Here is a 14171-nt window from a genome sequence, read left to right as displayed (position 1 = left end):
AAGGACATTTCTAGCAGAGAGGAGGGGCATTTGGAGGCAGGAACCCACAGGTAACTGTGGGAATTGTGAGGTTGCAGTGAGTGCCTAGGGAGAGCTATACAAAGTGGACTAGTAAGTATGGCTGGGAGGTGAAGAGCCAATACTAAACTCAGGGAGTCTGAACTTGATACTCTGGCCACTGGACATCACTGGATGGGGAAGAGGGGTGACCAGCAACGCGCTTTTGGTAGATAAATCTAGCAGTGCCGTGTGGTCTGGAAGGGAGGAGAGCTGAGAGGTGCGATGACTGGTCAGGAGCTGACACCCGCATGAAGGCCATGAGAACATGACAAGTGGGTGACATTAAGACAAGGACAGGGTGATGAAGGGACGCATGGCATGGCAGGGTGGGGAAGGAGATCGAGGAACAGATGCATACTATGGGTCTGGGGAGTGGTTTAAGGATGTCACAGGGTGTCTGGATAGAGCTGGATATACACCCCTGAAGGGCAGGGCCAGAGGTGGGCATCATAATCACTGCAAAGAAGGAACAGTAGGACTCAGAGTGATCCCTAAGGGTGAATAGCCACCTGCAAGGGACGCACCCAGGGAGCATGCTGAACTTACAGATTTCCACGCTTTACTCCAGAGCTACTGAATAGATGCCTCTGGGGGTAATGCCCAGTAAGCTGCATTTTCCATAACAGCTGCCCCACCATTGAGTCCCAGAGCTGGTACAGTTTGAGAACCACCTGTGGAGAAAGTCTGCCAAGGACAAGTCTAAGAAAATAGAGCAAGGCCATTTAGGAGTAAGGGAAATCCTGGAAAATATGGTCAATGATGTCAAATGCTATGCTCAATGAGTGTGGATGCCACTCTGACAGGTTGAGAAGAGGCCTCTGAATTCAGTCAGTGGCCCCGACCACTTCTCCCAGACCATTTCTATGTGGTGGCATCAAGGTCAAATTTGCAAGCCGAGAAGTGAAGGCTGGAGAGGTAAGGGGAAGCAGCAATGGACAGAGATGATTCTTAAGGGAAATCAGGTTATTTTATCTTAATATAAAGGATCTGAAATATGTGAGGGGTGGTGGGGAGGTAGATAATGAATTCGAGTGAGTCAGAACAACTGACAACTACATGAGAAGATGAGAGAGACTCAGGACAAAAGGAGGACAGCTGAGGACATGGAGGTGCTGGCAGTGGACATGGAACATGAATTCCCAAAGGAAGGCCACAGTGTGGAGGTATGTGGGAGGCAGGTTGGGAGAATGGTGCCAAGCCCATCCTCAGTGGGCCCAGTGCCTGGGGTCATATCCCAGGGCGGGGGAGGGGCAGAGGTAGGGTGCTAAGGGCATCACGGAGAGCAAGGCTTCTATATGTGGATCCTGTTCCACAAGTGCCACAAGATGACTAAGCAAGCAAGACCCCATCCTCCTCTCACTGACACCAAGGCTGCAACAGGCCCGAGTCCCTGGCAACATGGTCAAGCCTGACAGGAAATGCTGACCCCAAATGCCTGAGATGAAGTCTAGCGTGCAAACTGCAGGGCCTCAAACACAGGCTGCCTGACAGAAAGGTCCAACAGGGCTGGGGAATCACGTAGGCCCAGGAACCACGTGGCACCACCACCTGACCTATCCTTAAAGCCTGGGAGGCCTCTCTGAGACCTGAGGCCAGTCTACTGACTGAGGATGGCGTCCTCTGTCCTTCCACAGCAACGCCACGAAACGAAGGACACAGAGCCACTCTACACCAAAGCCTGAAGGTGTCACAAAATGAGATGGCGTTGCTGCTGACATGCCCAAAGCAGCACTTCAGAAATCTACCACGGGAGGCAGAGACATCTCTACCTCCATCAAAAGTCAACAGAGATGTTCTACCACCACCAAGACATTCCTATGTAGCATCGACACTGAGCCAACTTTTAAGAGGCTGAGAACAGGTAATGACCTTTTTCTACTGGTTTGAAAATTGTTTCTAAATATTAACAAAACTTGATGGATTTCAGAAAGAATGGTGAATTGTAGTTCATGTTTGCTTCATTATGTTTCTCAAGGTAACTAATGCTTTTCTGTATATCCCCGCCCCCTCAGTCTTCTGTATCCTTCCTTCCCACACCTGAGAAAGGACGGGGGTGGGCAGGGAGCTCAGAAACAATACTAAAAACAGAGGCTTACCTAACTCAATGGTCAAAGGTCAGGTCACTTCCAGGTAGCCTAAGAAACTCCTGACCCTGGGCCAGCAGCTCCCTCTGGCATCAGCAAAGGCTCAGCTCCTACAGGAAGTCCTGGGGCTAACCCTTGGCAGTCAAGGTCCTTCTCTGAAACAGGAGAAATAGCGGACTGGCAAGGCTGCCGGGCCAATCCCTGACTTGGAAGGTCCGATGGCCCAGCCATTGCATCTCTGCTGTTTTTCAAAACCACCTCTTCTGAAGCTGAAGCACAAGGGGCTGCGACTGAGTCACTTCCTGGCCCACCTCAAGTCTTCCACCTCCAATCCACAGCTGGATGACAAGGGCAACCTGCCCCAAACCAAGAGCTGACAACCAGTTCCACATCAGGATGCATCTTAAAGGTGTCCAAAAGAAAACATGACTCAACTACAAGCCTGACCACCCAGAGGACTCTGGATTCACCCAGATGACCTCAGGACTCTAACACACCTGGAGGGAGTGGCAGGGAGAGCTACTCAGTTATGCTTGTGGCCAGCAAAGTCCCCTCACCACCAAGAACAAGCAGCACTGATTCCTCAGCAGCTGGTCCTGGGGCCAGGAGACACAATCCACAGGGTGGATGTGAGAGTGACCGTGAGCATCCTGGGGAGAGAACAGGTAGAAAATGCAAAGCCCTTTGAAGGTCCAGAGAATAGTAAAGTTAAGAATTACTGTGAAAAAGAACGTCACTGACACAAAAATTGGGCAACACTGAAAACAAACAATATTAAGATATCAATTCTGAGACTCACAGAGAGCTGCTTAGGAGGATACTAAAGAGATAAACAGGAAAAAATAAATACAAGGGCTCTGGGCCCCCATGGAAGCTACTAATGCTATTTATTGGCTTGGGTCATTCTTGAGAATAGAAAACCATCTTTTTTGGCAAAGCTGCACAAACTTCACATGGGGATTTTCACAATAATGGGGCTCTTCATTACACTCCCTCATACCCCATTATTATCTCCAGAAGCTAAGTCAGGACTTCTAGAGTCAGGTCAAAATATTGAGGCCTCAGTGAGGGTGTCAGAACACTGGGCAAGGGTCTGGCCCTGTGTGCTCATGCCACAGCCTGGATGTGGGCATGGCTGAGTGTTAACACTGAGCCTCAGTTCCCCCTCCTGCAGGTGACAGGGAAGAAGGGTTGTATTACATCAGCTCTGAAGTTTCTCCTGACCCTGATGCTCTGAGTCCTACTTTGCCCTGGTCCTTAACAGTGGCCGGGCACACGATGCCATCTAGTGGCACCACTTGTCCACTCTCACAAATGGCTCCAGGGAAAGATCTCCAGGAGCAAAAACCAATTCCTTAAAGACTCTTAACTCCAGGGGTGAGGGCAGAGGAGGCTGGTAGGGTGAGCACACTTCATGTTAGTGGACATGACATAGTCATCTCAAGAAAATATACTTTAAGAGGTCTTGCTTTCCCTAAGAAAGCAACTCTTTTTTTTTTTTTATTTATTTAGAAAGGCTAATCAGAGCCATTTGTCAATATTTCAGATTTAAGGAAAATAGTTTAAAAAACATAAAAATGTAAATACACTCAAGAGTAACTGCTATTAAACAGTTCTGAACAGGCAGAAAATGTAGACTTTCCTTTTACAGAAAATGTTAAATCTGTAATAGCAGCATAATTTATATATAGAAAAAAGCTGGTTCTGAAAACCCAGATTTTTTAATACACAAAAACATTTTTGCCACTATACACAACAGCATTTCCACTGGGAAATCCGTTTCTTCACATTATGTTACTTCTTGCTGTCACACACAGATACCAGCTCAAGCGTGACCTCCAGCCCTGAACTCCGCTCCCGACAGCCTTCAATCCAACACCATGGCGGAGAGTGCGTTCAGGTCTTTCATGTATGGATGGGCCACCAAGATCTGGTCGATTTTCAGTCTTTGCTCAGAGTCAGGGAAGATCTTCAGAAGGGCATCCCTCAGCTCGCTGGTTTCCGCAGAAGACCTCTGTGCTGGCATGGGCAGATTCTGCTGGATACTGGGAAGGCTCGACAGAAGAGGGAAGTGGGGTGGCTGAGGAAGCCAGTGGCTGGGTGGGGTGCCCTGAACACGGGCGGGAGGCTGGTGGCTGGTGCCGGCTGCCTGGGCACCAGGGACTCTAAAGCTGGGGTCAAACATGCCCACACTTGGCAGGGCATTGAGCAGCGGCTGCATATCTCTGTGGATGTAAGCAAAACCTGGTGAGTTGGCTTATAAGGTAAACTTGAAACCCTTCTGAAATATCTGCTGCTGACTTTGAGGCTCAAGACGCTGCTGCCTGGCTTCTGAAGGCAAGAGCGAGGACTCCAGTTCGAGTAGGATGACACTGATACATCTCCAGGCTGGCGGTGGCAGGGGTGATAGCTCTTTGTGAGCTAGTCTACCCACCCAGACCTGTGCTAGTTCGTTCAGTCGTTTGGCTCTAAATCAGGTGGCACCAGAATCGCTTGGGAGCTTTCAAAAGATATAGATAGCAGGGCTCTCTTCTGGAGATAGCGATTCTGTGTGGGCTTGATAGCACTTGGAAAACGGGACCTCCTCTGAGCAGAGGTCCAACTCATGGATTCTTCCTTCCTGCCAGGTCTGAGTGAGGTATTGGCACCCACAACTTGTATGCTCGTGTGTGTGTGTGTGTGTGCAAGCGTGCGCACGCACGTGTATAGGGCATCTGTTCATTAAAAAGCCTGACCTGATTTCTGGCTTACAGTTGAGAAATGGGACTGACTGAACACTTTCCCACTTCAACTGAAAAGTTAGTCCCTTATGAGGGGAGTTACTACTAACTTCTTAGTCAACTAGTTAGCACCTTTGTAAAGAGCACTCGGTGAAGGGAAAAAATAGGCAGGATCGACCCTGCGGCCAGGCTGCAGAGGCTGTGAAAAGAGCCAAAGAACACACCTTCTATGAAGTGGCGGCCTGGGGGTCGGGCCTTGATGCTTGCACACAGGCCTCAGGAATTAAAAGCTCGACAAAGGATTTCCAAATTAAGATGCTTGGGTAAAAGAGATTTACTGACAGCCAGCACGTGTTAAAAGTGGCTGCAATTCTCTTGCTATGCGTAAGAAGCAGGACCTCTGGTTTTTGGGGGAGGGGGGTGTCTGCATTCTTAGTTTCTGCATATATTACACCAGGACTAACCTAAGGCAATTTAAAAAAAATGTCATTTCTAGTCTTCAGAGACAGTACTTGCACTAAAACCCAAAGAACTTTATTGAAGTGACCTTGTAAATACAAGACAACCTGAGAAAGGAAATACCTAAGGAAGCCTTCCTTCCGAAGGAATTCTTCTAGTCGAGGACCACTTCTTCCCAGAGGATCATCAGGAACCATAAATATGTCCCCCACGAAGGTATACTGAAGCAATCTACAATAAAGAATAATTAACAATGCTGGAGAAAACACTACACTTTTATTGCTGCAGGAAATGAGAGTGGGTCTCAAAGTCGCCACCCAATTCCAATCAGTAGTCGCCTAATAAGACTATTTAGTTACCTGAAGAACTTCTCTTAAACTTCTCTTTTGAATACAAATACAACAGAATATAAGGCACATTTCTGTTGGCTCTTTGCCCTGAGCTCATTGTATTTAGTAGCTAGTATCTGTAGTAGCTAGTACCAGAAACTTTTATCAGTTGGCCTCATATTTCTTAGCAAGACTTTGAGATTTAATCTGGGCTTGGGAAGCAGTTTCTCTTAATATAACTCTCAATGTACTCTAAAAAGTAAGATTTAAAGACTGTCAGCTTCGGTTTTAACAAGTGTTCAACAAAGGTTTATTTCTGAATAAATGTGTATACAGTTAAACCCATTGAAGATAACTTTAAAAAATAAAAAAGGAAAGCAATGAAGAAAGAACATCTGCGGTCACTTGGACACGACTGATCAAGTCTGGGAAAAATGAACAAAAAATGTCCACACCCCTGCATTTGGTGTGCAGACTTTGGTTTCTGTCTTACTTTGTGAATTCTGAAAGCACCAGGCTGGTGTGTGAACATGAGCCTTGAATGCATTTACACCTTCCCTGTGTACACAGATACTAGCTACTAAATACAATGAGCTCAGGGCAAAGAGCCAACAGAAATGTGCCCTAGAATATTAATGGCTTTTTAACTGTGCCCAGCAGGTCAAAGACCAGATCTCAATTCAGCTATTAATAATAGTCTTTTAAATAGCATATGGGTCAAAATGTACCTAGTAATTAACTCTCACCTGGGCATTTACAGCAAATAATCAGTTTCTAAAATCCTCCAGTGATTTTGAAAAATCTAAATATAGGGCCTCCCTGGTGGCGCAGTGGGTTGAGCTCAGTGCTGTGAAGCTGTCTGCAGCCTCTGCAGTGAGGGTTCTATTGCCAGCTGGCCAGGGAGATACCCACATGGTATGGCAGACCTCTTCTGTCTCACCCACTGCTCCCCTCAGCAGTGTATTCAGTCAGTCTACCTGTTCTGCTCCCCACTCTGTCTCTGGTGAATCCTCTCACCCTCACATGCCTCTGGCCTATACCCCAGTTCTTGTATAAAAATACATAAATCTTTTTTTTTAAAAAAAGAAAGATATAAATATCACACACAGGGCAGCTGTGAAGCTCAATAGAGGCCAATATCTAGCTACATGCAGGCTGTTATATGTTCATTTATGATTTGTGACACACACGCCTCACCCCTGGCACTACCATAGATGACTGCCTTTTGTTTTAAGCTTTAATTGGTCAGATGATACCTGTTAAAAAAAAAAGTCCAAAAAGCCAGTGTTCACTGATTTTAAGGCAGTTTTTAGTAGTTGGGACATATTAGAGGATCATTACAAATAAAAAACTTAAAACAGTGAATGCTAAACTAGACTTTGCTGATTTGGGTGATATTCAAAGGTTTTCAATATAATTATATCATGACAAAACTGCTCAATGAAAACATACATATTACTGAAAACATAGAAATACTCTCCCTTCTCTCAAGAAGTAAAAAAGTCCAATGGCATCTTGCTGGAATCAGTTGTCATTAAACAGAACCTTCGTCGCTCATAGTTGAGCGAAGTAGGGAGGCTGGATGATCTGCCAAAGTCTCCCTGGGCATCAGGGTAAAGGCTAAGTTAGAAAGAAGGCCACTTCTGCTGCATCACAGTTAATGGAGTGCTAACCATGGCATAAAGATGTGCCCCTGCCTCCTACTGAGGAACACTGATCCCTTAGAAGCACCAGACACCCCAGCACACCCACACATCACTCACTGGGGCCTTGCTGTTTTGTGCTGGGTTCTCGCACTTACCTAGAGGAGCCAGCTATCCGATAATCTGGCAGCACACTATATGGTCCCCTATATTGCTTTCTGTGGGGCCAAATGATGTAAACACAAAACAAGTGCAGTGCAAGCAAAACTGAAGAATAAACAACAAAAAAATTCTGACCAAAGACAAAGAAAATATTACCTTTTCGTAATAATTTCTCTCCAAGAGACTGACTCAGTCACAAATTCTCTGAAGTTATCATTTGTTACAATGATGCCACCAGTTTTGTCCGCTAAGTGTAGCAGAAACCTACAGTAATATAAGAAAGGTTAAAATGGGCAAGCAGATATGCTTGGCTTAAAGCAGCTGTGTTGTAAGAAAACAAAAGGACTTCCCCTTGACAGGAAAATCACAAAGAATTTAACCAAGGCTGGGGAGCAGAAAAGTCAGGGCCTACCAGTGAAGATTAATCTGAAATACTGAAATTATTAGAGTGGCTATAAATGAAGCCTGGTTTTCAAAAAATCTAATTATCTCTCTCTCTCTCTCTTTTTAAAGCACTCTCAACCACTTTTCTAAAAGGATATACCATGATCAGTGGTAATAAGATAATGTATGAGGACTAGAGCAGAGAAGGGATTCAAGATGACCAGCCCAGGAATCATCATCCAGTTCAGCTGCTAAGCTGCTGGGCTTTAGGTCTATGATTAGCTGCTTGGTACAGTCAACTTTGCAATTGTTTCCAAAAAATTCATAGGTTCACATTTTCTATTCTGACTTAACAGCAGTCTAGAACTGTCATTGTCTACCCAAGTTAAAGGACACAGATTAAACATTAAGAAGGCTTTTATTTCATTGCTGGAGATTATTCACATTTGAACCCTCTTATAAAGAGAGATTTGTGGGGAAAACATGAAACACATCTCTGAGTCAGGATGACCACTTTCATCTAAGGCAATGCAGACAAAGATAATGAAATAATAAATTAAGAGAATGACTGGAATTAAGCTGCAAACAACTACCTTTATTAGTAGTAATTAGTACTTAAAGGGGATCAAAAAACCATGCCTTATTAATTTCAGAGATCTTAGAAAACCTTGGAATAAGAATGATTTAGCTCTTTTAATTTATTAATGATACTTTATAAATTATGTCTAACTGGCATGAATTGTTAGTAGTATTGTTGCCCAGAGGTATAAACAAAAACAGGTGTAAAGCTTCTGAGTGCATGTAAAATGAATAAGGACATATATTTCTATCTGCTAAAACCCAGAAAATTTAGCAAAAGCTTAGTCTTCATACTGGTATATGGGTTCAAATTCTGCTGGAGAACAGAACTGTAGTGTTAATGGATCTGAAGGTTCTTCAAGAGTCCAGTGGCCCAAGTGACCTTTCTCCCTATGTACTCCAGGGTCCCTAACCCATGACCACAGGGCTGGGGCAGGTGATGCCCACCACCTCAGTCTCCCAGCACTTTCCCACCCATGCCCCAGCCCAAGCTGCTTCTTCAGATCTAGCCCTCATGCATTACCTTTTTTCCACTGATGGGGACTCTCCCACCAACCTGGTGAAGGGGAAGGGGTTGTCAAAGAAAAAGCACTCTGGACCTTTTGTTGGGTGGTTGTTTACTATCATTCATTCATCCCAAGACCGTCCCTCCAGCCAGCACCTTTCTTGCTCACACATCTATCGGTCACGAGCTTGCATTACAGGCTAAAGAAATACTGTCTTCGATGTGGGGAAGTATTCTTGGAATGTTGGGCTGTCAGTCAGAACAAAATAAGGAGGGGACTACAGAACAGGAAAGGAGCAGCAGCCACCACTTTAGTCCCCACATAGTAAGAGACTGGCCAACATTCACATCATTAATAGGTGGATTTTGAAAACTTGTTCTCCAGCAATTGGTCAAGTCTGGAACCTTCTTATTTAATCACAGCAAAATTCCTTTATGTTACCTATTTGTGTGCCTTCTCTGGATCTCCTCAGGGCAAGTGTGGCAGATCATGTGTATCCCCAGAACCTGGCTCTGGGCATTAGAGTCAACTGATACTGAGTAAGGCCTTGTAAAAGGTGCAGATGAAAGCCTGTTGTTGTAGATGCACCAGCACCTAAAAAATGAAGCTTATTCCTATCACCCTAGGGTCAATTGAGACCATCTGCTATTATGTGGAAGAAATACTGAGGGCTCAGACATTACAATGACAAACAAGTCATTGGTCAAAAATAACCAGGAAATGTTTAAAAATCACTCATGATGGGGAGGTGAATTGGTACAACCATTACAGAAAGTAATCTGGATTTACCTTAAAAAACTAAAACTAGAAATATTGTAAGACCTGGCAACCCTTCTCTTGGGCATATACCAAAGAACATGAAACCATCAACAACCCCCCCCCCATGTTCTACAATGTTCATAGCAGCATTATTTACAAGAGCTAGGACATGGAAGTAGCCTAAATACCCATCAATGGACAACTGGATCAAGAAGATGTGATGGATACACACCATGAAGTGTCATATTTCCATAAGAAATGAAATACTGCCATTTTGAACATAAAATGCAGGAAATTTAAGAGAATTATATATAGCAAAGTAAGCCAGAACAATAAAACAAATACTGGACATTCATATGGATAATGTACAACTAGTGGACATTAATAAATATCCTGAGGGCTCTGAGGTTAAGGGGGGAAGGAAGGAAATGAGGGAGGGGCCCAAGGAATGATGGGGGGGAATATAAGGGTAGGAAATTTTATAGTGTTTGCTTTCCTAATCTGTTAAATGTTTGTAAAACAAAATAAAACAGAACAAAATCACTCATGGGTACCCCAAAAGACTACAATGCAGTCTCTGCTTTTACTTAAAGATTACCATTCATTAAAACAAAACAAATTACCAAATTCTAATCCAATAGCTTTGTTTGCAACATTCCTAAACCCATCCAGCAAAGACCAGAGTATATAACCTCAATGACCAAAAATATCAAAATCTTTACCCCTTAATCGAGTGGGTCCTTTAAGATTGTGATCTAGAGGCACAGATCAACTACACACTGAGCAGGTGGTTGGCCTCTCAACACCCCGCACCCACCTCAGAAAGGAAAACGGCCTTTCATACCTGTCATCATGAGAAGCAATTCTCTCTCCAAAGACCATGCGTGCAGGAGTTAAAGATAATATTCCAAGTTCCTGGAGCTGAGTTAAGAAGTGCTGTTCTGTTTGTGGAATAAGTTGAATACACATTCAGAAAAAGGTCATCTTAAATAAAGTAAATAAATGTATTCCCAATTGTTTCACTGGGAGAGTTGTGGAAAGCTCTACTGCTGTATTGACTCAACCAGACTCAATTTTACTAACTCAGTGGGATGGAAAAAAAAAAAAAAAAATCAAGGCACATACTAAGGCAAATGCAATGCAAAAACTGACTTCAGCTTATTTTTTTAAGATAATAAAGTTCAACTCATTTGCTTCTTAAATTAATAAGAGCAGCCATAAATCTACATTTAATGAACCCTGCTATAAACCAGTCACATCTACAAGCAGTAGAGGACAAAGAGAGTGATGACAGAGTCCCAAGACAGGGGCCACCCTGGTGGCGCAAGAGATTAAGTCTCAGCACTATGAAGCTGTCAGCAATCACTGCAGCACGAGTTCAATCCCTGGCCAGGGAGGTGACCCACATGGCACAGCAGACCTCGCCTGTCTTACCCGCTGCTCCCCTCAGCAGTATATTTCAGTAGATCTGCCTCTTCTGCTCCCCACTCTGTCTCTGATGAATCCTCTCACCACCCTGCACCTCTGGCCTGTACCCCAGCTCTTGTATGCATAAACAAATAAAATTTTTTTAAAAAAGAGTCCCAAGGGGCCTCCCCTGTTGGCACAGGCAGTTAAGTGCCGCGATGTGAAGCTGTCCGCAGCCTCTGCAGCGCGGGTTCGATCCCCGCTGCCAGCGAGGGTCCCACATGGTGAGCAGACCTCTCCTGCCTCGCCCGCTGCTCCCCTCAGCAGTGTATGTCGTCAGTCTGCCTGTTCTGTTCCCCGCTCTGTCTCTGGTGGATCCTCTCACCCTCCCATACATCTGGCCTGTACCCCAGTTCTTGTATAAATAAATAAATCTTAAAAAAAAAAAAATGGGTCCCAAGGCAGAGGTGGGAGCAGGGCACAATGGTAGCAGTAGTGCAGTGGGGGGACAAGCCATGCTGCCCTGATCCCAAGAAGGGTCTGCTCTGCCCCGATTCCTGTAAAAATCTGTAAGTCTGTAAAAATCTCCCTCTGGCCTCCCTGGTGGCGCAGCGGGTTAAGTGCAGCGCTGTGGAGCTGTCCGCAGCCTCTGCAGCATGGGTTTGATTCCCGGCTGGCCAGAGAGATACCCACATGGTGCGGCAGACGTCTCTCTCCTGCCACGCCCGCTGCTCCCCTCAGCAGTGCTTTCGGTCTGTCTGCCTGTTCTGCTCCCCACTCTGTCTCTGGTGAATCCTCACCCTCCTGCGCCTCTGCCCTATACCCCAGCTCTTGTATAAATAAAAAAAACTTTAAAAAAAAAATCTGGTTGGCATGCTATTTAATCTCTGTCACTTAGCTGTGGACATATTTATTAATTTTCATGGGGTGGGTCATGACAAAGGAGAAAGGAGGACCAAAGGCACATCTTAGTAAACCAGTAATAGGCAAAAAGTAACGAGCTCCACTTTAGATCCCCCACAGTACCCACCGCTGACCTAAGCTCAAATGGTGCTTTACTGTCCTTGAGGTCACAACACATTAGCCAACATAATCCAATAGCCAAAACAACTACAAAATTGGGGCATCTACCTCACTCCTTGAGAACTGCTCTTGGGACAAATACGCTGTCCAAAATTGAGGGCGGCTGAGATACCGGGAATTGTATACCATTTCCACCTCTGAAGTGATTAAGTTTTATTTCCCCTTTAGTGTGCGGGGTGGGTGCTGTACTTGCCCTTCCTCTCCCTTTCCCCTTTATTTCTAGATCTCACTGGTACGTTAAGCAGCCTGGAATAGCCCTTTCACTTCTCTTCCTGTCATGACCCAGGAAACAAACCTTAAGTTTCTCTGGCATATTTTATTATTCATGTGTGGCGTGCAAGGCGTATGATGAACAGAAAGGACTTACATTAAGTTATTCAAAAGTCCATCCAGTGATACTCTATTTAGGATTACAAGTTTATCAAGTAACCATTTCCAAAAATAATACTTAAAAGGCAGAAACCTAGGCCAATAGAAAGACATACGTAGTTTACTTTTTAGAAAAGCAAAGAAAATTTTTATGATATCTAATGAATTCTAACATAACTTTCATATGCCCCAAATGGTTTATTAGGCTGCAACACTCTTTTCAATTAATATTTTACTGGGAGTAAAGGATTTAGTCTTGTTTTTGAAACTGCTGTCTATGGCATATGGCCTATTCTAAGTGCATTTTGCAATTAATTGCGATTACTTTGCAATTAAACATCTTATTAGAAATCCAAAAACAATCAGTTTGCCTCACCTGTGACATTAGGATCACGTCTTGTTCTCCACTGTGGGACAAATACAGTGATGTTTCTGTTGCCAAGCTTCCAAAAATATTCAACCGCAATTGCAATTCCACGACAAGAAAAGAACTTTTTCAGACCATGTCTATCAAAAAAAAGGTACAATTTATTTCAGTTTAAAGTATGTGGAAGCAAGTTTAACCATGAAAAGGTACAAAGGTATAAACTCCATATACGACAAAACATCAAAATTCCCTTTCATATTCTACATTTTTTGACATTAAGTCACACAGTTTGCTACTTTGCAAAGCCAAAACAGAACCCCTTGTAGACATGATTCTTAATAGCTTGACGACTGTTCTCGTATCGTTTGCTAACTTGATTGCAGCTACAGTAGAAGGCACTTAGAGCTTCCAATTAATGTTTGTTTATCACATTTTTCATTGCTGTTTTCATACCTGAAGAGTCTATTCTAAAGAACCCTTCTTGGTCGCAAGCCTCTCAGAACGAAGTTTGTTGCTGAGGTAGAAGCGCTGTGCTCCTGGCTACCCCATCACATGGTCCTCACACCACAACCTTAAGGCATCTGGCTCCAAGAGGGCTCACCACTTTCCTGGCAAACTGAGAAACCTACTCAGTTCTTAGCTTCCAGGAAACAAGATGAGGGCAAGACTCAAATGAAACTGCCGGGAGCCATGATAGGTGATTTTGCTTAAGGAAGCACAAAGGAGGGGTGGGAGCATACAGACAAGCAACAGCACAGAATACAAGGCAGCATGCTTCTGCTGTAAAGGCCCAGATGAGCTATCCAGGCCACCCAGTCTCTGCTGCACCACTGAACTTGCCAACTGTACATGAGTGAGTGTGGCTGTGTTCCATATTAACAAAATCAGATGGTGGCCAGATTTGGCCCAGTTTATAACTCCTGGTGCAGATTGAAAAAGGGGCCCCACCTAAAAATCTAATGTCTATTCTCAAAAGAGAGGAGGGACTACTTAAAACATTCTCGAGCAGTTAAATGGAGAATATTTAAAAAAAAAATGTATCTGGGCCTCCCCGGTGGCGCAGCGGTTGAGCGCTGGGTTGCGAAGCTGCCCGCGGTCTCTGCGGCGCCGGTTCGATCCCCGGCTGCTCCCCGGCCACCGCCGGAGGATCCCACATGGCGCGCAGACCTCTCCTGCCGCCCGCTGCTCCCCTCAGCAGTGTACCTCGGTCCTTCTGCCTGCTCTGCTCCCCGCTCTGGCTCTGGTGAATTCTCTCACCCT

The 14171-nt window shown here is 44.7% G+C and overlaps 1 protein-coding gene across 1 annotated transcript in view; it reads right to left on the bottom strand.

The window, feature by feature from the left end:
• Positions 1-4011: 4011 nt before the first annotated feature.
• The window catches only part of N4BP1 (NEDD4 binding protein 1), a gene marked incomplete at its 3' end in the record, with an annotated part of 48995 nt that continues 38835 nt past the window's right edge, over positions 4012-14171 (bottom strand). Inside the window, exons 3-7 of the mRNA XM_084257516.1 lie at positions 12921-13051; positions 10530-10626; positions 7614-7721; positions 5447-5554; positions 4012-4369 (exon numbers count right to left, since the gene is read on the bottom strand). Coding sequence (XP_084113642.1) covers positions 4012-4369; positions 5447-5554; positions 7614-7721; positions 10530-10626; positions 12921-13051 — 802 coding nt within the window. The remainder of the gene's footprint in view (positions 4370-5446; positions 5555-7613; positions 7722-10529; positions 10627-12920; positions 13052-14171) is intronic.

The sequence above is a fragment of the Talpa europaea genome (genome assembly GCF_964194135.1).
Source record: "Talpa europaea genome assembly, chromosome: 16".
Classification (NCBI taxonomy): Eukaryota; Metazoa; Chordata; class Mammalia; order Eulipotyphla; family Talpidae; genus Talpa; species Talpa europaea.
Note: the sequence above shows the minus strand (reverse complement) of the source record. Positions and strands in the feature narration are given on the sequence as shown.